A 22752-nucleotide genomic window follows, 5' to 3' on the forward strand; every position below is an offset into this window, starting at 1 on the left:
CTGTTTGTTGCTTCTTTGTTTATTATTTTAATGTATAGTGAAAATTTTAATCTTTATAGTGTGAAATGTGCATGGTGATTCAAATAAACTTGCTCATATTCATTGTAAGGAGATGGTACAAAAATATAAACTGGATTTTTTTTTGTTATTTTAGAAACTCACATTGCTTTTGAGAAGATGAAGGTGTTCTGAGATAGATTAAGCAATATCTTGGTGTGTGTTGCAGAGGCTAAAGGTCACAGTGGTAGAATTTGGGCATTGGTGGTGAAAGAATTTAACACTTGTAGGGTGCTAGATATTAATCATTAATGTGGCAGCTTTGATATTCAAAAAGGTTCAAACGTGTGGACGTGTACTGCGGTTTAAGGGAATCCCCATGTGCATCAGAAGAAAGATCTTTGGCGGAGTTTAAGTCATCTGTCATCCTGTATTCAGGGACATTGGCTTGTTCTTGGAGATTTCAATTAAGTATTGTTGGCCAGTGAGGTGAGAGGGGGTGCTTTCAGTCACAAAAAGGCTGAGCACTTTGCAACGATTATAGACCAGTGTGGACTGATGAACATGGGAATGATTGGAAGAAATGTACTTGGTATAGAAAGGTTAGAGGAGGAATTGATGCTGCGAAGAAGCTGGATAGAGCTTTTAGTAACAGAGATTGGTGCCTGTCTTTCTCGGAGGCTTATACAAAAATTTTGGGAAGGTTGTACTCATATCATTGTCCTTTGCTTATTAAGGGTACAAGGCCCAAAGTGACGCAGAAGAAGAATAGACCTTTCAAGTTTTAGGTGGCTTGGACTGCACACTTAAATTTTAAATCAATAGTACAGCAAGGTTGGAAATTTGATTCTCCTGATATTGTGAAGAGCGTTAAGTGGGTTCGATCTATAGAACAAAATTAACAATATTCAGAATCTACTAGAGTCTTATGATTATCCGGATCTATGAAAAATTGAAAAAGAGCTGCATGAGGAGTTGAACACTATCCTCCTTCAGGAAGAGCTTATGTGGTTAAAAGAATCGAGAGAACAGTGGGTAAAATTGGGCGATCGCAGCACTAATTTCTTTCACTTGCAGACCATTGTCAAAAGGAAAAAGAATAAAATTTATGGCCTACTTCTAGAGGATGGTTTTTGGTCAACGGAGGAAGCCTCCCTTCAAATGAAAGCAAATACATTTTTTTAAAGACTTTTCTGTTCTACAGAAGAAATTATGATTAATAATTTGAAGGACATTCCTTTTCCTCAACTTAGTCAATAAGCCTATGAGAGACTCCAGTTTTGATTTCTATAGAGGAGGTAAGGAAAGTGATAATGGAAATGAATTCTTTTAAGGGGCCTGTTCTTGATGGTTTTTAAGCCTTCTTCTTCAAAGAGTATTGTTAGATTGTTGGGCCGGATGTTTGGAGAATTGTGAATAAAGCCTTTTTTGTAGAGCCCTTAGAAGCCACAGTTTTTGAGACTTTGTTGGTTTTGATCCCTAAGGTGGACAGTCTAATTTGTATGAAGGATTTTCAACTGATAAGCCTCTGCAATGTAATTCATAGGCCATGAGATTCTTCACTTCATGCGGAAGACTAAATCTAAAAAAGGAGTGATAACTTTCAAAATTGACTTGAAGAAGGCTTATGACAGGGTGGGTTGGCATTTCCTTCAGTATACTTTGTAAAATTTCGGTTTCTTGATAGCATTGTCCAGTTGATTATGGCATGTGTGAGTTCTTCTTCTCTATCTATTATATGGAATGGTGACCGGTTGCAAAATTTTACCCCGGAAAGAGGGCTTAGACAGAGAGATCTTTTGTCTCCTTATTTATTTGTACTCTATATGAAAATATTGGCTTGTCTTATCTCTTATCTTGTTTCGAGTGGTTACTGGATGCCTGTAGCTATTTCTAAGAAAGGGAAAAAAATATCGCATTTGATGTTTGCGGATGATCTTCTTTTGTTTTGTAAAGCAACAAAGACCCAAGTTGAGATTCTGATGCAGGCGCTTGATCTGGCTCAATGCTCAAAGAACATATCTCAAAGAAAGAAGGAGATGCTTTTGGGGGTGGGTTTGGGAGTGAACATAAGGCATGGCAAAACAGGAAGACGAGCCAAGAGGTGTTGATAAGGCTAGAAGCCTCCTAGGTACTCCCGTTGGATTGGACAACCCCCGATCTTAGGTACCACACAACACACTTTTGAGGTGGGGAGATAGAGATATGCCATGTGAGCTATGATTTATTGGCATGAGTAGTGATATTCAAGATTTAACACTTTTTCCTCAATTTTTTTGTTTAGAAAAGTCGAGTTTTTTTGTGTGTTTTTGAAAAAAAAACAAAAAGCCCATTTATTCAAGAATCAGATGGTCTTCCTCTTTCACTTTCTAGGAGGGTCCAAAGGAAACGGATATTTAGCCCGTATAAAAGCCATAGGTTTGTCCAAAAATGAACCTCGGCTCTTTCTTTCAAAAGAATCCATGAAAAAAAAAAAAAAAGAATCCATGAACAAAGAATTGTTTGGAAAACGTGAGAGAGTTTGTTCCCACAAAAAAAAGAAAAAAACCAAAAAAGAGAAAACTCTGAAAACCAAGTCCCAAGCAGGATTAACCAAGCTGCAGCGCAGTACTGCACCGGTGTACCCAACCAAAAACCCTAAGCATTTCACTGCAAAGGGAAAACACTCGTCAACTGAAACACACCGTGTGAACCTGTGTTCTGTATTCTGAACAAAACTGTACTTGCTTCAAACTCATCCGATTCTGAATTTCGCAGTGTTCATCAATGGCGGAATCGCTGCAATCTCTTGTGTCACTATCAGAATTGGTTTCAACTTCCTCAACTAACCAGCGCCTTCGGATATTCCGTCGCGAAATCCCCGCCTTCTTGAGTAGTTCTACTCCAGGTCTGCACCGATCATACCAGCACTGTTCACAGTTCAGCTCGATGCACTTGACATGAAAAATGAAATAATGAATTATTGAGAATGCGCTCGTCTTCGTCATCAAATGCATAGATTTTTAGCTCTGGAATGTTAACTCAAACGGTTTTGGTATGTTTGTGCAGATATGCCAGCAGAGGTTGCGTCATTGTTGACGGATGTAGTATTCAGAACGGTTTCAATCTACGATGATCTCAGATCGAGGAAAGCCGTTGATGAAGTCATTGTGAAGGCTTTGAGTGAAACGGTTTTCATGAAGACTTTTGCGGCGGCGCTTGTTCAGAGCATGGAGAAGCAGCTCAAGGCCCAATCGCATGTCGGAAGCTACAGGCTTCTCAGCTGGTCGTGCTTACTATTGAGCAAAAGCCAGTTCGCTTCTGTTTCCAAGAATGCTTTGTGTAGAGTGGCCGCGGCGCAAGCGTCTTTGCTTAGTATTGTTTCTCCAAGATCTTTTCGCGAGCGCAGGGCTTGCAGGAAGAAGTTTTTCCATTTGTTTTCCAAGGTTCAGCTTGACCTCTCTTCGTTATTTTATGGACAATTAATTTATTATTAGCGTTTTGAGTACTTGAATTTCATAGTGTTGGTCTGCAACTTTCAAAATACAATTCATAAAGGAAGTGGGTATTTGTGACTTTGATGATTACGCTTGTTCTCAGTCACCAGGTATTTATAAAGTCTACATTGAGGAAATCAAGAATGGACGAATACCATACAAGGATAGTCCTGAATTATTATTGTTGTTATTGGAGTTCTCAAGTCGTACTCCTACTTTATTTGGAGAAGTTAAGGTGAGATAAATATCTATAACTCTCTGTAGGTGGCATACATATACAATTATAGATACATACATGCATGTTTGATTTATTTCTCCTGGCATTCTAATGTAATTATTTACTGCTTACAGCTGGCTTTTCTTGATATATATGTCAATGCAATACTGACCGCCAAAGATAAGCCCAGTAGGAGTCTCATAGAAGCATTTCATCCTCTTTATTTGCAAATGTCACATCAAGATTTTCAGAGTACTGTGATACCCTCTGCTGTGAAAATGCTAAAACGAAACCCAGAGATTGTCTTGGAGTCTATTGGAATTCTTTTGGAGTCTGTTAGCCTTGATTTGAGCAAGTATGCCGATGAAATTCTTTCAGTAGTACTAGCACAGGCTCGACATGCTGATGAAGGGAGAAGGGGTGGTGCATTAACCATAGTCAGGAGTCTGAGCCAAAAAACTAGCAACCCAGATGCATTGGAGACCATGTTCAATGCTGTAAAAGCCGTTATTAAAGGTATCAAATGACATGTGCTTGCTTCGTTAACATTTAACTGCAGTTACCTTGAATTTTTAATTGGATGTATTAGTGGTGCCTCTGTTTTGGGTGTAATCAGCACATGGCTAATATAATCTGCTATGAGAAAATATAGTTGCAGTTAGTTGTCATTGCTACACTTTGCTTCAAAGAAATGTATGTATATAAGCGCACTCTTTACTCAGTTAGATCTCATTGCAACCATTCCCCATTTTACCTTTATAAATATTCTGCAGATTTTTCTTATATGAATTTTCTTTTCCTGTATTTGACTTTCCTTCAGTTTCTTTCATTTTCTCTGATAGTCAACACTTTGTGGTGTATATTTGACTGGTATATGTTTCATTCTGAACAGGTTCAGAAGGAAGGCTGGCTCTTCCATACCAGAGAGTAGGGATGGTAAATGCAATACAGGAATTATCTAATGCTCCAGATGGGAAATATCTCATCAATTTGGCGCGCATGATATGTGATTTTCTTTTATCATACTACAAGGAGGATGGTAATCTCAAGCTCTAGTTTTCCCTTTGATTATTTGTTTAATTATTTTTGAATTCGATTGGTCATTCACTTATTTTGATGCAAGAAGAAATTATTAGTGACAAGTATCCCCCTAAGACATTGTGAGATGATCTCCTAGGATATACCACCAATGTGATCCAATCCCATAATAAATCTAAGGGAACTGTACACCTTTTCAGAATTATCATTCCTTTCCAACCAAGAACATCAAACATTGTCAACAGCTGCTATGTTGCCAAAAAAATCTAGGTGTTAAAAAGACTCTTGAAATGCATCATAAGAAGCAACTCATTGTGGAAAAAAACACATGAAATGTTGGGCCAAGAACCACAAACAGACTACTACTTAAATAGGTAACTTCACAAGACATTGAGAAGTTATCGGTCACCGTTTCTTATTTAGACATACATAACACGTATAAATTCACTTTTGAGGAAGGGTTGTCTAGTGTCTTAAGATAAAGCATATAATTTTCATGTTAAATGCCCCTGAATCAAAGATGCGGCCTTATATGAACCAAATACCAATTGTTGTTTATTGTTATTACTCAATAAAGGATTTCTGAATGAAGCAGTGCAGTCATCACTATCACTTGTTTATTTATTCTCTTTGTGCAGCACTCCATCTCTGGTCATATCACTGGTAGTGGTATTTATGTTTACTAAATTTGGTACTGATTAATGCTCACCATAATTGGCAGGAAATGAAGAGGTTAAAATTGCGATTTTGTCTGCTATAGCTTCTTGGGCAGTTAGATCTACTGATATCATTGAAGATAATTTAATTTCCTTTTTGGTTTCTGGATTCAAAGAGAAGGAAACTTTAAGAAGGGGTTTCCTACGCAGTCTACATGCAATATCCAAAAATGCAGATGCTATCTTAAAGGTAAGTTGTCTTTTTAACTGATTATACTTTTGATCAACTCATTTCATGCATTTATGTGATTTTCATCTCCTTGCGTTTCAACTAAATAATTTGTAGATGTCACCTTTGCTTGGTCCTCTTGTCCAACTTGTGAAAACTGGATTTACCAAGGCAGTGCAACGTTTAGATGGCATATATGCATTGTTATTAGTTGGGAAGATAGCTGCTGTTGATATTAAAGCTGGTTTGTATTAGTGGAATCTTTATATGCTTGAACATAGAGCAGAAGTTTAGTTTTTTTTTTTTCCCCCTCTTCTGCTTAAATTTTTCCATTCACTTGTCTTATCTTTCAGAGGAAACGTTGGCAAAGGAAAAGATATGGTCTTTGGTGTCACAAAGTGAACCTTCAGTTATGCCAATTTCAATGGTGAGTACTCTGCTTCAATTTGTTGTTGGCATTTTCAAGGTTTTATTATATATCTAACTAAAAGGTTGCTGTGCAGGCATCAAAGCTTTCAATCGAAGATAGCGTGGCATGTGTTGATCTTCTTGAAGTGCTTCTCCTTGAGCATTTACAGCGGTGAGTTCTATCTATAATGACGAGTACTTACTACACTTTATACTTTTATGATTTATAATATTGTACTTAAGTTTCTTATTCTTTGTTATCCAGAGCTTCATCCAACTTCTCAGTGAGATTGCTGTTGCAGGTGAAAAATACGTAGAATTTTGTTAGCTCTCTATAGACATTCTATTCTGTATTGACTCAGTCAATTGTTTGTTAACTTCATGCAGCTGATGATATTTTTTATGTGCCATCCAAGTTGGGATATTCGAAGAATGACATATTATGTTGCAAAGAGGATTATTACTTCTGCTCCGCATTTATCTGAAGATATTTTCTTTGAATTTTCAAAATACCTCTCTTTGGTTGGAGAGAAGATTATGGCTTCAAAAATGAGGTATATATGTGATTGTAATTATACATTTATCTCCATATTTATTGTGATTAAAATAAGGAAGTATGGGCAAGTTGGAATGGATTGCCAAGAAATTGCCTTGAAAACTCCTGGTAGTTTATTTGTTCTTAAAATTTTCTTCATTTTTTTCCCCAAAAAGATAATAAAGTAATGAAATCTCCTTTAGAGGTTTTGTGGCTTCCCCAGATCGGTGGTATTGGGGAGTGAAGATGCTGTTTTATAAGGCTGCTAATTTTCTTTCGATTTTGGTTTTTCTTCTTCCAAGACATTTGGCTGCCTTGGTTGGAGTGCTGATGGGAAAGGTTGCTTGTGTCCCTTCTGGAGGTCTTACCCCATTAGAAATGAGCCTTCCATTTTGTAAATGTGATCTACTGTGGCACTTCATGGTGCTATTCACTAATGATTATAATAGATAAAAAATGTGGTCTTACAAGTGTAGTTTATTTCATCTATTCATTTCTGATTTTTTGTGGATAAAGAATTTATTTTTGGGAAAGTAGAGAGTATATACTGTACAAGGTATTCTCCCATGAATAAGGCAAAGAAGACATGAAATTTCTATGAGGTTGACCCATGTAACACGGCAGATCATTCTCTTCATATCTACTAATGAAACACCTTTACCCTAGTAGGGGTCATTTGCATCTTTTTCTTTGATACCCTTGCTTTTGTATGGTACATTTAACCATTTGTGCTTCAATTTGTAGTGACACTGATATTTCCTTGGACCCTCAAATTCCATTCATTCCATCTGTTGAGATTTTGGTAAAGGCTTTGCTGACTATGTCACCAGCAGCTCTAAAACATTCTCCAGATTCATTTGTCAAAATAATATTTTGCTCGCATCACCCGTGTGTGGTTGGTAGTGCAAAAAGAGATGCAGTGTGGAAGGTGCTTTTCTTATATTCGTCTCTGATGCTTTTTTTGGTTATGTTTTCTTTGCTTTGGGTGTTTTGCATGGAAATTTGATAACCAATTTAAATTCTTCTTAATCATATAAACTAGGAATTCATCTGAAAATTAAAGAAGCCTGGGACTTTTGCCTGTGATCTCTTTGTAGCCTTACTAATCAGGTGTGAGTTGCAGAAGGATCAAAATGTGGGTGTAGATGACTATTTTTATTCTTATTGTTATTATGTTACTATCACACAAAGAATGTGTTACATTTCTCCCCCGCATTTGAGTCTTGAGTAGTATGCATGCCTTTACTTGTAAAAATATATGTTTTCAGGTGATCTTTAGTTATTGTGCAATGTGCATGCATGATCATGAATATTTTTTGTTTTGAAGCTGATTCATTTTTCTTTCTGCAGAGGCTCTTTAGGTGTTTGCAATCACACGATTTTGATGTTATTGATGTCCTTTCTACTAACGCGGTGAATCTCATACAGGTAATTAATATTGCTACAAAATGTTGGTGCATTAATTCATATAGATAGATTAGCTGTTATTTCATCCAAGGTTTATGAATGAATTGATGTATTGAATATCTGAGCATTCTTGTTCACAGACAAGGAATCATTAGTGATTTTGATGGTGCACATGTACATTGATTGAATACTAGAACCAGTTCCATTTTGATGTGGCATCTTTCTGATCATTGGCTTTTTATCTGACAGTTTCTTGTCGACATATTCAGCCATTTAAAATCCTGCTTTTGATGTGGTATCTTTCAAACATTTTGTTTGTTATGCTGACAATTTTTTTTTTTTTTGCAGATTAAGTTATTCAGAACCCTTTCCTACTGTCTGAAAATTGCCAGCTAGTGTTTAGGGTTTAGGGCCAATCATTGCACCATAGCATTGGTTATAGATATATTGTCTTTGCATGGCTTGTTAATTTCTATAACAGAGTAGCTATAGGGACACTTCTTTTCTATTTTCGTCATGTCTTTATTATGTCTCAATAATTGTGTGTGCCTAGATATTTGCTAACTGTGATGTATAAACCAGGTCTCCTCTTAGAGGATGTACCTTTGTGCTTCCAACTGCGAAGTGATATAATTATAATGTTTTGCAGGTCTTACTGGGACCCATGGGTTTGAAGAGTGTTAACCCACTTGAACAAGAAGCAGCAATATCATCTCTGTGCACTTTGATGTCCATAGTTCCTGCAGATGCATATACTGAGTTTGAAAAAGTACGCATGTTGATGGTTATGTACAATTTATTATTATTTTCTTGGAGTCTCCGAAACTGGGAAGTTTGTGATGGTTATCTATCTCACTTCTGGTTGCTGACTAGTATATATTCCTGATGCCAGCATTTGCTAAATCTTCCTGAACGTTTTTCACATGATACACTTTCTGAGAATGACATTCAGGTAATTCCTATGATTCAGTCTGAACTGTGGATTGACTATCGGTGGCTGTATGTTGTACTTTACTATGTTTTGTTTACTCGATGGGAATTTTTGTTATAAGTTATCCTTAATTTTTCCCTTTGCTGGTTTTGTCATTTTAGATTTTTCGTACTCCTGAAGGAATGCTTTCCACTGAGCAAGGAGTTTATGTTGCTGAATCTGTTGCTAGTAAGAACACAAGACAAGCAAAGGGTCGCTTCCGTATGTATGATGATGAAGATGGCCTGGTACCTCCTATTTTTCTTATTCTTTGTTACGTACTCAGACACAACAGTGAGAGTGAGAATAGAAGCTTCTATTCCTAAAGTAAAATTCCTCCTCTGCCTTTGCACTATAGTAGAAAGAGGAGAGTGGAGGGTAGAATTGAGAAAAATAAAGAAGGGGATATTCATGTAATTAACATGCCACCTGGCACTGTTAGCGGAGAAAGTGTGAAAGAGGATCAGCCGGGGAATGCTAACCGAATTGAGTGAGTGGAGAGAGGAGTGTATCAGTAACAGAATTGGGGTGATAGGGTAGACTTTTGGTGAAAGTTAAGGCATAGGCTAGGAGAGTTGAGGCTGGCTCTTGCACATAGCCCTTATCGTTTTCCTTTATTGTTCTTGTATTTTCCCTACCATTTTCTACATCTATATCAGTATTAGAGTGAGAATTACCACTCTTCCATTCTGTTCTGTGTGTTGCTGTGTTGCTGGTGTGCGTTTTTTCATTTGTGCAGGTATCAGTTGCTACATTCTTTCTCTGTTCCATTTCCCATAGGTTTTTCACTATATTTGTTACTTTTGACCAGGATAATTCCCGTTCGAATCATTTGCCAAAGAGAGATCCACCTCTAATGATATTGTTGCTTCCGCTGGATGCATTTAATTTGGTGACTAATTATATTTTTGTTTTGTTATTTAGACAAAGGGAAGACTGCAAAGGAGGAGGCAAGAGAATTACAGCTTAAGGAGGAGGCTTCGATACGTGATAGAGTCCATGAAATACAAGACCATCTGTCATTGATGCTCAGAGCTCTTGGAGATATGGCGATTGCTAATACAGTTTTTGCCCATAGTAGACTGCCTTCAATGGTATTTGATGTCCTGTCTACTAGCCTTTGTCAATTTGCTTCCATATGTTTGATACCACTTGAATTTACTCCTATCATTCTGAATTCTCTTAAATGCCCACATCCTTTATCAGTTGAATATGACATGCTTTTTTAAAAATGTAATTTCAACAGATTAGATACTTGATTCATTGGTTATTTTCTGTACTTATTATTTATTTTTTTATTTTTTGTTTGATTTCAACATGACAGTATGTGGCTGTTGTTCATGTTCAAATTTAAATCTTGTGTCAGGTCAAGTTTGTTGAACCTTTATTACGGTCACCTATTGTAAGTGATGAAGCCTTTGAAACCATGGTGAAATTATCAAGATGCACTGCTCCTCCTCTATGTGATTGGGCACTTGATATTTCTACTGCGTTGCGTCTTATTGTGATTGATCAAGTTCATGTTCTGTTGGATCGGGTTCCATCTGATGCTGAAGAGGAAGTGCATGAGAGGCCGTCCCTTGGCCTTTTTGATCGAATCTTAGATGGCCTATCCACATCTTGTAAATCAGGAGCACTTCCTGTTGATTCTTTTTCATTTGTGTTCCCCGTAAGCAATTCTGCTTTGAAGTTTGATTTAATCAATTCACAAAGATTCTATGTTTCTAACTCTGGTTCTCAATAGATAATGGAGAGAATTCTGCTATGCTCAAAGAAAACAAAATTTCATGATGACGTACTTCGGATACTTTATTTGCACCTGGATCCCCATCTACCTCTTCCTAGGATTCGAATGTTATCGGTAAAATGTTAAACATTTTATTCTTTTAAACCAGAATTTAGTTTGTACTGTTTGTCAGTCTTCTGTTATTTTGAACCACTTGTCTTTCTTATGATTAATATTCTATTATGTAGGTACTTTATCATGTCCTTGGTGTTGTTCCGGCCTATCAAGCATCAATAGCTCCTGCACTAAATGAATTGAGTCTTGGTTTGCAACCTGATGATGTTGCCTCTGTGAGTTTGCTTGACTCTGTTTGTATTGCTCTCTCTTTCTAAGTTCTATTTTATTTTATCTTTTTAGGGAGGTCTTTATATGCTTATTCTATTTATGAATTTTCCATTTACAGGCCCTTTATGGAGTTTATGCGAAAGATGTTCATGTTAGAATGGCATGTTTAAATGCGGTAAAATGTATCCCTGCCGTTGCCAATCGTTCCCTCCCTGAGAGCGTTGAGGTTGCAACAAGTATATGGATAGCATTACATGACTCGGAGAAGGTTCTCCTTTCATTGCCCTTTTTACACTGCCTTGTATTTGCCAATAACTAGATTGGCTTGAGTACACTTAGCGACTCAAGTGATTCATGTAAAAATGAATTTTGAGTTATTAAGATGTCCGATACTCTTAAATATGTTAAGTAAATAATCTAACTAGTACTTGCAAATAATGCCATATTTAGAATGCATATGGTGTAACTCTTACTTGGAACATGAAGAAGGCTTATTTATTTTCCATCAAGGCTATCTCAGGAAATTATGTGTCCTGTATTTGCGATACACAGACACCTGATTCTAGAGTAACTCAATAATTTGTTTTTTACCTTAAATAGATTTATGTATATTGTTATATCTCATTTACTGTTTTAACATTTCAGTCAGTTGCTGAAGTGGCAGAGGAAATATGGGATCATTATGGGTTTGACTTTGGAACTGACTTTTCCAGACTTTTCAAAGCACTTTCTCATGTTAACTACAATGTGCGCTTGGCAGCTGCTGAGGCATTAGCTGCTGCTCTGGATGAGTACCCAGATTCTATACAAGTATGCTTGCTTGATAATTTCCTTTCTTGTTCTTCTTTTTGTTTTTTTTTTTGTTTTATTTAGTTATTTGTTTGTTTGAATTTTTGATAGTTTGCTGATAATTTCAGGAGTCCCTTTCCACTTTATTTTCATTGTACATTTCTGACATGGGTGTTGGACATGACAACATTGATGCTGGTTGGCTGGGTAGGCAAGGTGTAGCATTGGCATTACATTCTGCAGCTGATGTTTTGAGAACCAAAGACTTGCCTGTTGTTATGACATTTCTAATATCGAGAGCTCTGGTAATTTCACATGGCTTCCCCCTGCCCTCCTCTTTTTAGTTGATGTTTGAAGCTGAACTATCTTCTTGCTTGATTGCTCGTTTCAGTAGTCAATACCTTTCCAAGCATTAATGATAGTTGATTTGCAGGCTGATCCAAATGCTGATGTCAGAGGTAGAATGATTAATGCTGGCATCTTGATTATTGATAAACATGGGAAAGATAACGTATCATTGTTATTCCCCATCTTTGAGAACTACTTAAACAAAACTGTAAGTACTGTATGTAAGCAGATACACATAAGCTGAATATTGGTGAAGCACTTGTTATCGTGATCTTTATTAATGGATTTCTCCCAAATTTATAGGCACCAGATGAAGAAAAATATGACTTAGTTAGGGAGGGTGTGGTTATTTTTACTGGAGCATTAGCAAAACACTTGGCAAAGGTCAGTATTGGATGTGTGTGTGTGTGTGTGTGTGTGTGTTGGTTTTGACGTGTTGTTGAGTTTTAAAAAGTTCTGCTGTGGTTTTTCTTTTCTCTTTGTTTTCGGACACAGGATGATCCGAAGGTTCATGCTGTTGTGGAAAAACTGTTGGATGTTCTGAACACTCCATCCGAAGCTGTTCAACGGGCTGTTTCCTCTTGTTTGTCTCCACTGATGAAATCGAAACAAGTATGCAAGAGCATTCTAATAACCAATATCTGATGCCTTACTTCATTATAAATTAGATTTTATGATGATAGAGGAAGCACCTGCTTTTTTAATTAAAATAGCAAGAAAAAGAATCCTTGTGTGCATAATTATTCTTGTCACTCTTCCATCAATTTGATGGATAGCATTGTAACTCTGAATACAGCAATAGCTCCGATGTGAAGTATTCTTTTGTAGTATCTAGTTGCTTAAAGTGGTGCTGTAACCGATTGGTAAATACTTGCAATTCATATGCTTGTTTGGGAGTATTTCGTATTGTTGAAAATATATAGTTTGACCTATTATGCTTTTACTGACTCGTCGGTGATGCATATCTTCAATGCTTCAACTCAGTCATATTTAAGGTTAATATGCTTTCAACACTGGAGTACTTTGTTTTTGTTATTTGATAACTTCCAATAGGATGATGCTGCTGCTCTTATTACTCGGCTGCTGGACCAGATGATGAAAAGTGATAAATATGGAGAACGCCGTGGGGCTGCTTTTGGGCTTGCAGGAGTTGTCAAGGGATTTGGCCTTCCTTGCTTGAAAACTTATAGGGTTGTCATTAAGCTTCAAGAGGGTCTGGCTGAAAGGTTGTAAGAAGTTCTGTTGTGCATTAAATCTATCTCCTTAATAGTCTTCACAGCCCTCCCCCCCCTCTCTCTTCTTCTCCTATTTTTTTTTCTCCTTCAGATGCTGACTATTTTCTAAATTCTTCAACTTACTGAATTCCCTGAAAAGTATTGGGTCTTATGCCATTTTTAGTTTTCAGACTTCAGGCTGTCAAATTCAAGGGAAACATGTATCTTAAGTTTATGTTGATTACTTCTCTTAACTAACTGCAGGAACTCTGCAAAATCTCGTGAAGGAGCTTTACTCGGATTTGAATGCCTTTGTGAAACACTTGGAAGACTATTTGAACCGTATGTTCAATGAGTATTTCTCCCAAATGTTACTGATTGTTCATGTAGTTTTTATTTTATTTTGGGAGTGGGTTATTTTATTCCCTTCATCATAATTGTGTTCAGGTATGTGATTCAGATGTTACCATTGCTCTTGGTTTCATTCTCTGATCAAGTTGTTGCAGTTCGTGACGCAGCTGAATGCGCTGCTCGTGCAATGATGTCACAGCTTAGTGCCCAAGGAGTGAAGCTTGTCCTTCCGTCTCTTTTGAAGGTGACAAAAAATATAGCCAACTTATTTGTTATTGCCATTGAGAAACAGTGTGTGCTTTCTATAAATATCCTTGTTTGTTACACGTGCACACATGCACACATGCATATATTTATGCAGTTACCTTGCTTGTATGTTGTGAATTATTGTGTAACTGATTATTTGATCAGGGTCTTGAAGATAAAGCTTGGAGAACAAAACAAAGTAGTGTGCAACTTCTGGGTGCTATGGCTTATTGTGCTCCGCGACAGTTGTCTCAGTGCCTCCCTAAGATTGTGCCCAAATTGACTGAGGTATAAGATGATGCTTACATTACATTGAAACTGGTAATTTTTCATTTCTTCTATTCTATTGATTGTATTACCATAACCGTTCTATCATTTCTAGGTTTTAACTGATACCCATCCTAAAGTCCAGTCAGCTGGGCAAATGGCCCTTCAACAGGTTAGCTTTGATTGTGAACTGTCATACTGTTTGATGCTTTATTTTTTTGTGTATACTTTCGTATCTTTTTTTTTAATGTTATTTTTATTTTCTTTTAAAGGTTGGGAGCGTGATAAAGAATCCTGAAATATCTGCTCTGGTCCCTACTTTACTTAAGGGACTCAGTGATCCTAATGAGCATACAAAATATTCCCTTGATATTCTTCTTCAAGTAAGGTTTATTGCATGTGTCTTACAGATTTTGTTTATTATTTTGTTTTGTTTCCTGAAATCTTATTGACTGTTGCAGACAACCTTCGTCAATTCCATTGATGCCCCCTCACTTGCATTATTGGTGCCAATAGTACATAGAGGACTTAGGGAAAGGAGTGCTGACACTAAGAAGAGGGCAGCACAAATAGTTGGAAACATGTGTTCCTTGGTTACAGAACCAAAGGATATGATTCCATATATAGGATTGTTGCTTCCTGAAGTAAAGAAGGTACCTGTTTTTTCAATAGCTTTTACACTGCTTGTGTTGTCCTTGGCTCCTAATTAGTTGATATATGTATCATGAGAGCAGGTTCTTGTGGATCCTATCCCTGAAGTTCGATCAGTTGCTGCAAGAGCCATTGGATCCCTTATAGGAGGAATGGGCGAAGAAAATTTCCCTGATCTTGTCCCATGGTTGTTTGAGACACTAAAATCTGATAACAGTAATGTTGAGCGATCTGGAGCAGCTCAAGGGTTGAGTGAGGTTAGATTCTTTTTCCTTTTTTCAGGTTTTACAGTCAAAAACCCAGAATTTCTTCTTGTCCTTGTGGCCTTCTATTCCCCCCACCCAAAGGGTTCGAAAACAAGCATTGTTCTTTAAGATGTTTTGCCTGCTCTTTTCCTGTAATGGAAGGAGTTTTGTCTGTTTTTTTTTTTGGAAACCCCTTCTTCACACCTGCCATCCAAACTGGTTGAATTTTAGGTCTTAGCTGCACTTGGCATCCAGTACTTTGAGCATGTACTTCCTGATATTATTCGAAATTGCTCCCACCAAAAAGCATCAGTACGAGATGGATATTTGACATTGTTCAAGGTAAAGTGCTGAAGTGCTGTTTTTAATACAATTTAGTGTTATTATCTTCTTGAACTCTGATTAAATACCCTTCCAAACAACTTTGTTGCAGTACTTGCCACGGTCATTAGGAGTCCAGTTCCAGAATTATCTTCCACAGGTGCTGCCTGCTATCCTAGATGGTATGGTACTTTCTTTGTCTTTATGTGTTATTTTTTGCTGTTACAAGTAAAGTAACTTATTTTTTATTTTTTCCTTTAATATTTTGTAGGTCTTGCTGATGAGAATGAATCTGTACGTGATGCTGCACTAGGCGCTGGCCATGTCCTTGTTGAGCATTACGCTGCATCGTATGTTCTTTCTTTGATTTTACAAAATCACATATACAAGAATTTTTTGTTTATCTTGCCTTTTGCAATATGCATATGTGGATATTGTTTGTGTAAGAATTGGAATTCTTATTGATGTCTGAATTATATTAATTGTGAATTCCACAAGTTAGGTTGCCTGGCACTAAGTTTTGGTTTCCTTTTTTATTTTGCAGATCTCTACCTCTTCTCCTTCCAGCAGTAGAGGATGGGATTTTTAATGATAATTGGCGGATTCGACAGAGCTCAGTTGAGCTGCTGGGTGATCTATTATTCAAGGTATGTTTTGCTAACCTTTCAAGTTTCAACAAGCACCAGAGTTTGATTGGATTTATGAGCCATATTATTCCTTTCAGGTTGCTGGAACATCTGGTAAAGCTCTGCTTGAGGGGGGCAGTGATGATGAAGGTTCTAGTACTGAGGCTCATGGACGTGCTATTATTGAGGTTCTGGGGCTTGATAAGCGTAACGAAGTACTTGCTGCATTATATATGGTTCGAGCTGATGTTAGTCTGTCAGTACGTCAGGTAATGAATGGACATCTACACTTCCCTCTTCTTTTCTCCTTCTTTGCTCACTTTTATTGAGGAATTTGCCATGTTCTAAAAGCCATATGTATCTTTGGTCAGGCTGCTTTGCACGTGTGGAAGACTATTGTAGCAAATACTCCTAAGACTCTTAGGGAAATTATGCCTATTCTGATGGATACTTTAATTTCATCCCTTGCATCGTCATCCTCTGAAAGACGGCAGGTGTGCACTTATATCCATTTTAACTGATTTTCTGCCACAAATTGTGGAGTTTTTGTCTTACCTTTGCTGATTCTCATGCAGGTTGCCGGACGATCATTGGGTGAGCTAGTCAGGAAACTTGGTGAACGTGTGCTCCCCTTGATAATCCCAATCTTATCCCAGGGCCTGAGTGACCCTGACAGCAGCAGAAGACAGGTTAGAATTGTTGTCTCTGCTGAAATTTTCTGTTTTGTAATGGGTGTATCTATGTGCTGATAGCTCATATCTTGTAATTTGATTGAATTATGGTTTATGTTGCATGAAAAGGGTGTATGTGTTGGTCTGAGTGAAGTTATGGCAAGCGCGGGCAAGAGTCAGTTGTTGAGTTTCATGAATGAGCTCATTCCCACTATTCGGACTGCGCTTTGTGATAGGTTTGTGTATTTAAGCCTTTTTTCTGGGAAATTTTTACATTGCATTTTCTGATAAATTAGATCAATGTATTTACAGTGTGCCTGAGGTTCGTGAATCAGCTGGCTTGGCATTCAGCACTCTCTATAAGGTAGCACTCTTTATTGTCTACTTGTTCTTTCGTTATGATGTTTTAGTTTGTGGTGTCTTAGATAATACTAGAGCTTTTACAACAACTTTCCATCCCAATCTTGCAATGTAGAGTGCTGGAATGCAAGCTATTGATGAAATTGTTCCCACTCTTCTACATGCACTGGAGGACGATGAAACTTCCGATACTGCACTTGATGGCCTTAAACAAATTCTAAGGTAACTTGTTTGTTGCCATCATTGCCATGGAGATCGTGTGTATTGATGTTATTGTTTGTAATAATTTCTTGTTATCTTACTATTTGTTCCATCTTTTTTATTTATTTGTTTGTAGTGTCAGAACAAGTGCAGTATTGCCACACATCTTGCCTAAACTGGTTCATCTTCCATTGTCGTAAGTGTCTTTAAGTGACTTTTTGTTTTTGTATAATAGTTTTATGTGCTTTAGTGTATTTCCAGTCTCTAATGAAAACGTTTTTATATCGTACAGTGCCTTCCATGCACATGCATTAGGGGCTTTAGCAGAGGTTGCTGGTCCTGGCCTTAACTTTCATCTTGGTACTGTGCTTCCTCCTTTGTTATCAGCAATGGGTGATGAAGACAAGGTAGACCAAAATTGCATATTTTGAAATTCTTAATCAGACATTCCATCTTCGTACATGCTCTTTTTCAAGAATTATGAGTTTGTTCCTGTTGATTGTGGATGTATTTCAACTGATTCAATGCCTAATCTGATTTTATTTATGTGATATTCTAGGAGGTTCAAGCTTCAGCTAAGGAGGCAGCTGAAACAGTGGTTCTGGTCATTGATGAGGAAGGTGTGGAGTCACTCATATCAGAGCTTGTGAAAGGTGTTAATGACAGTCAGGTACTTTTCTTTTAATTACTGATAGAATGGCTCTCTCTATAGAGTATTTTTTGTTGTTGACAATATTCTCCTCCAGGCTGCTGTCAGAAGATCATCTGCATATCTTATAGGATATTTATTCAAAAACAGCAAGTTATATCTGGATGATGAAGCTCCAAACATGATATCTACCCTAATCATTTTGCTGAGCGATCCTGATTCATCTACAGTTACTGTAAGTTGCATGATTAGCTGATGTTAGATTCTTTTATAGCATGTTGCTTATTATTTGCTTTTCATTAGGTCGCTTGGGAAGCTTTGTCACGGGTTATTGCTTCCGTACCCAAGGAGGTACTTCCTTCATACATAAAACTAGTTCGTGATGCAGTATCAACATCCCGAGATAAGGAGCGCAGAAAGAAGAAGGTGATGGTTTAACTTGGAAACTGTTACCAATCCTAAATAGACTTTAAGTTTCAGATTGTGTTTTTTTAGGTTATTGGTGGCAAATTAGTTAATATTTTGAATGGTTGTGTAATTTCTTTGCAGGGTGGACCAATTCTCATACCTGGATTTTGTCTTCCTAAAGCACTTCAGCCTATATTGCCAATTTTTCTCCAAGTATTATTCTTTTCGTCACGTCAATTTTTTTTCCAAGTTTAGAATGTTTTTCATTCCAGGTGGATACTTACCACATTCATATCCACACCTTTATATCATCAATATCAACTATTGTGTATAAAACTGAGTTCGACTATGCTACATGGTTGAATAATATCCTCTCAATATACAAGATTTCTGGCATAATATCTATTATGCACATACAATTGGGATGATTTACCCACAGAACTAATCAAACTTATACATTGTGATCCCAGGGTCTCATAAGTGGTTCTGCTGAACTGAGGGAGCAAGCAGCATTGGGTCTTGGTGAACTGATAGAGGTTACCAGCGAACAATCACTCAAGGACTTTGTCATCCCAATAACAGGGTATTTATTTGAGAAGTTTGTTTGTGTAGATGAAACTTCTAAATTGATACTTTAGACCATCAAACTTGTGATGATGTCATTATTAATTTACTTCTGTGGTAATGTGGTGTTGTATCCTAAAATGCCACCTAATCATATTCATATCTTGCCACAAAAAATGACTGACTGATATTTTCCATGTTAAGTAAAATATCCATGAGAAGTGCTCAGGGAGACAATATGGTTGCAGTCCATTTGTTTTATGTTTCTTGATGTTTAAAAATGAGTCTTTTTCCTAAAAGTGTCCTTTCTGTGTATTTAATTTTCTGCATGTTGTTATCCTTTTGACTAACTGGTCGGATCTTCAGTCTTGCTATATTCATTCTTACTATAACCATATCTGATTTCACCAGAATATAGTTTGAGCATGTGATTTTCCATGCTTCATGTCCAAATACCATACCATATTTTATCATTTATTGTTCTTTGGAGCACTATAAATCTTATTATCACACTGACTATGCCAATAATTTGTCACAGGCCTCTTATCCGCATAATAGGTGATCGGTTCCCATGGCAGGTGAAGAGTGCTATTTTGTCTACTCTAACCATCATGATAAGGAAGGGTGGCATCTCCCTGAAGCCTTTTCTTCCTCAGTTGCAAACGACATTTGTCAAATGTCTACAGGACAGTACAAGGTGAGTATGATAAATTTTTTCCCTTCCTCTGCTGACAAGTCACTAATTGTCTTGCTTCTGTTGGTGCATAAATGTTAATTTAAATGGCAACTTATGCCATTCAACTTAGATTCTCACCTTATATTCTGCCAAGTCAACTTGGGTATTCTGATAGTGGTGGTGTTGCAATCACCTTCTTTGTTCTATTCTTGCTTATTAGGTTATATTTGATTGCAGAACTGTTCGTTCTAGTGCTGCCTTAGCACTTGGGAAACTTAGTGGCCTCAGTACCAGGGTTGATCCTTTAGTTGGCGATTTGTTATCCAATCTGCAGGTAGTTTGTTATCATTTTATTTTATTTTTTTTTGTTTTATCTGATGCAACTGTAGGAATCTTAAACAGTATTACTTACTTGTTGAATACAAAACTGTTGCATTTGGATTCTTAGGGATCAGATGGTGGTGTTCGTGAAGCTATTCTGAGTGCTTTGAAAGGTGTCTTGAAGCATGCTGGTAAGAACGTGAGTTCTGCTGTCAGGAATCGTGTTTACACTGTTCTGAAGGATTTAATACATCATGATGACGACAAAGTTCGAGCATATGCTGCAAACATTTTGGGTGTCTTGACACAGGTTTGTAAGCCAGTGAAAGGAACTCTATTTACATACTATATGTAATTTTTCTTCAGTCTTCTTTTCCTCTATGAATGACTATATAGTATATACGCATTATCATCATGGTTGTAAGCCAGATTTATCATGGATGGTTCTTTCATTTTTGGAATATACCTTAATTATGTTTGTCTAACAGTCTTCTAACAATAACCGACAGTACCTTGAAGATGTTCAGCTGACCGAGTTGGTTCAGGAACTTGCCAGTCTAGCTAATTCGCCAGGCTGGGCTCCTCGACATGGCTCTTTGCTCACAATCTCTTCCTTGTTCCAACACAGTCCATCTGCAATTTGTTCATCACCCTTGTTCCCAGCTATTGTAGATCGTCTTCGAGACTCATTGAAGGATGAGAAGGTGTCAATCCTTAACGATTAATTTTATATATATGCATATTGGTTGTTTCTAATTTTATTCAATATTCTGTAAAACAGTTCCCTCTGCGGGAAACTTCAACCAAGGCATTGGGGAGGCTGCTTCTTTATAAAGCACAGATGGATCCTTCTGACACACTATTGTACAAAGATGTTCTTTCAATGCTTGCTTCGTCTACACATGATGACTCTAGTGAAGTTAGAAGAAGAGCCTTGTCTGCTATAAAGGCTGTTGCCAAAGTATACCCTCAGACTATCTTGCCTTGACATAAATTCCTCCTTGAATAAAGATGTACTGAATTATACTGCCTTAATATGTGAATCAATGCAGGCGAATCCTTCAGCCATTTTGTCACACGGATCCATCATTGGTCCTGCCCTAGCGGACAGTTTAAAGGATGCAAATACTCCTGTGAGACTTGCCGCCGAACGATGCATTCTACATGCTTTTCAACTGACAAAGGGTACTTTACACCTTAAGATTGTGTTGGTTACATGCTGAGTATATCTGCTTTATCCCTAACTTGTGCTTTGATATGTTTCAAAACAGTTGAAACCTGAAAAATATGACTGCAATGTTCCTAGGAAAAATAAAGCAATAATTAATATAACAATTCCTACATTACAAGTTACAATCTCATTATTATCTTAACTATATACTGTTTAATGGATCTGCGCTTTACTGTTGGATGTTTGGTCTTCCAGGTCCAGAAAATGTCCAAGCAGTACAGAAGTTTATCACTGGCTTGGATGCTAGACGATTATCAAAGCTTCCTGAATATAGGTACTTAGATAATTTGATATGCGTTTTTTTTTCCCTTTTTGCTTTATTCTTTTACAATATGGATATATTCAATGGTTAAACTTTAAAGTCACGGTATCACGTGGTATTAATCTGCTCTTGATCTTTCATAAGTTTCTCAAGGTTTTGAATGACAAAATTCTAAGGAGTATGCTTTCTGCTTACAATACAAATTAATCACAAGATATCATTGATAAATTTGTCTTACTTTGCAGTGATGATAGTGGAGACAGTGATGAAGACACGTCAAGTTCCTGAGGTAGTTGGTGTTTCATTTAAAGTGTGTTGTTCTTTTAAGGAGCTGATGCCAAATTTTCATTATCACCAAATTTTTGGTTCCACAATGTTAGAGATATAGAATATAGATATATACACAATTGGAGGCTTGATACCCAATTTTTTTCCGCCTGGGTATTCGATTGTGTCTATAATTGTAAATCAGAGTATCTATTTATTGCTGATCAATTATATTTTTATTTTTGCGAATATATTGTGCTGGTTTTCTAATGTCATCAGCACTGGCTTTTTCATACAATAATGTTCTCATAACAGCATTTATTTTGCCATATCGGTTCATTCTTTTTTCCTCATTCTTCCTGACTTATTCCGTATCCTTTGATGTTTCATTTATAAAGTCAAATCTACTCGGATGATTCAAGTTAACCCGACAGCACTGTAAATCATAGAGACTAAAACAACAAAAACTTTGACGGTTTAAAAAGATGTTGAAACTTGGCATCTGAGCCGGTAAGATGTTGAAACTTGGCATCTGAGCCTGTGAGCTGGTTAGTGTGTGCAAAGGAAGAAAGAAAAATAGTGCAAGAGAAAAATGAGTCTATAGAAAGTTCAATAAAATTTTACATCCAAGTAATTAAATCAATTAAGTCTAACCAATTCTTTTAGATTCACACATGTTTCTTCTTTTAAATTCATGCAAAAACATTCTTCGCTATCGATGATGTTACATCTTCTACTCCTTTTTCATTATTTTTTAATTGTTACTGTTCTCATCAATAGCACCTTCTCCTACTTCTTCTTCCTTCCCTTTTTTTCTTATTATAATTTTTTTTCTCTTTTCTTTTTATCATTCTCCTCCATCATCATCATGATCATCATTGTTATCGCCATTGTCTTCTTCTAATAGGTATCGTCGTTATTGTTATTGTTATTATTGAATTCTTGTCATATTTATGACATTGTTTGATCCAAAATTGATTTGGAGAATAAATGACCATATGTACCCATGAAAGATAAAAACGCTGACAATTGTATCCATAGCAGACCAAAACTAACTTTGTACCCATTGAAGATGCGGTC

At 36.9% G+C, this 22752-nt stretch overlaps 1 protein-coding gene across 1 annotated transcript; it reads left to right on the plus strand.

Annotated features, from left to right (window-relative positions):
* The first annotated feature begins 2587 nt into the window (after positions 1–2587).
* LOC107491788 (protein ILITYHIA) lies at positions 2588–21923 on the plus strand. Its single transcript, XM_021126201.2, is given in 60 exon segments — positions 2588–2884; positions 3046–3422; positions 3577–3708; positions 3825–4206; positions 4583–4729; positions 5450–5634; positions 5731–5857; positions 5967–6040; positions 6117–6193; positions 6287–6323; positions 6409–6575; positions 7301–7484; positions 7907–7984; positions 8613–8732; positions 8856–8915; positions 9056–9181; positions 9745–9834; positions 9836–10027; positions 10300–10602; positions 10678–10794; positions 10908–11009; positions 11123–11272; positions 11650–11814; positions 11922–12098; positions 12227–12349; positions 12445–12525; positions 12637–12753; positions 13195–13367; positions 13620–13697; positions 13803–13950; positions 14118–14240; positions 14335–14391; positions 14492–14602; positions 14681–14872; positions 14954–15127; positions 15347–15457; positions 15549–15618; positions 15708–15786; positions 15981–16083; positions 16161–16331; positions 16434–16556; positions 16638–16751; positions 16863–16969; positions 17046–17097; positions 17209–17315; positions 17431–17490; positions 17587–17701; positions 17854–17964; positions 18041–18178; positions 18247–18369; positions 18493–18564; positions 18822–18934; positions 19454–19612; positions 19829–19925; positions 20040–20222; positions 20422–20616; positions 20694–20873; positions 20965–21097; positions 21339–21417; positions 21651–21923. Coding segments are annotated over 60 exon segments (7905 nt in total). The 5' UTR covers positions 2588–2763; the 3' UTR covers positions 21694–21923.
* Positions 21924–22752: the final 829 nt, after the last annotated feature.

This window comes from Arachis duranensis, chromosome 6 (assembly GCF_000817695.3).
Source record: "Arachis duranensis cultivar V14167 chromosome 6, aradu.V14167.gnm2.J7QH, whole genome shotgun sequence".
NCBI lineage: Eukaryota > Viridiplantae > Streptophyta > Magnoliopsida > Fabales > Fabaceae > Arachis > Arachis duranensis.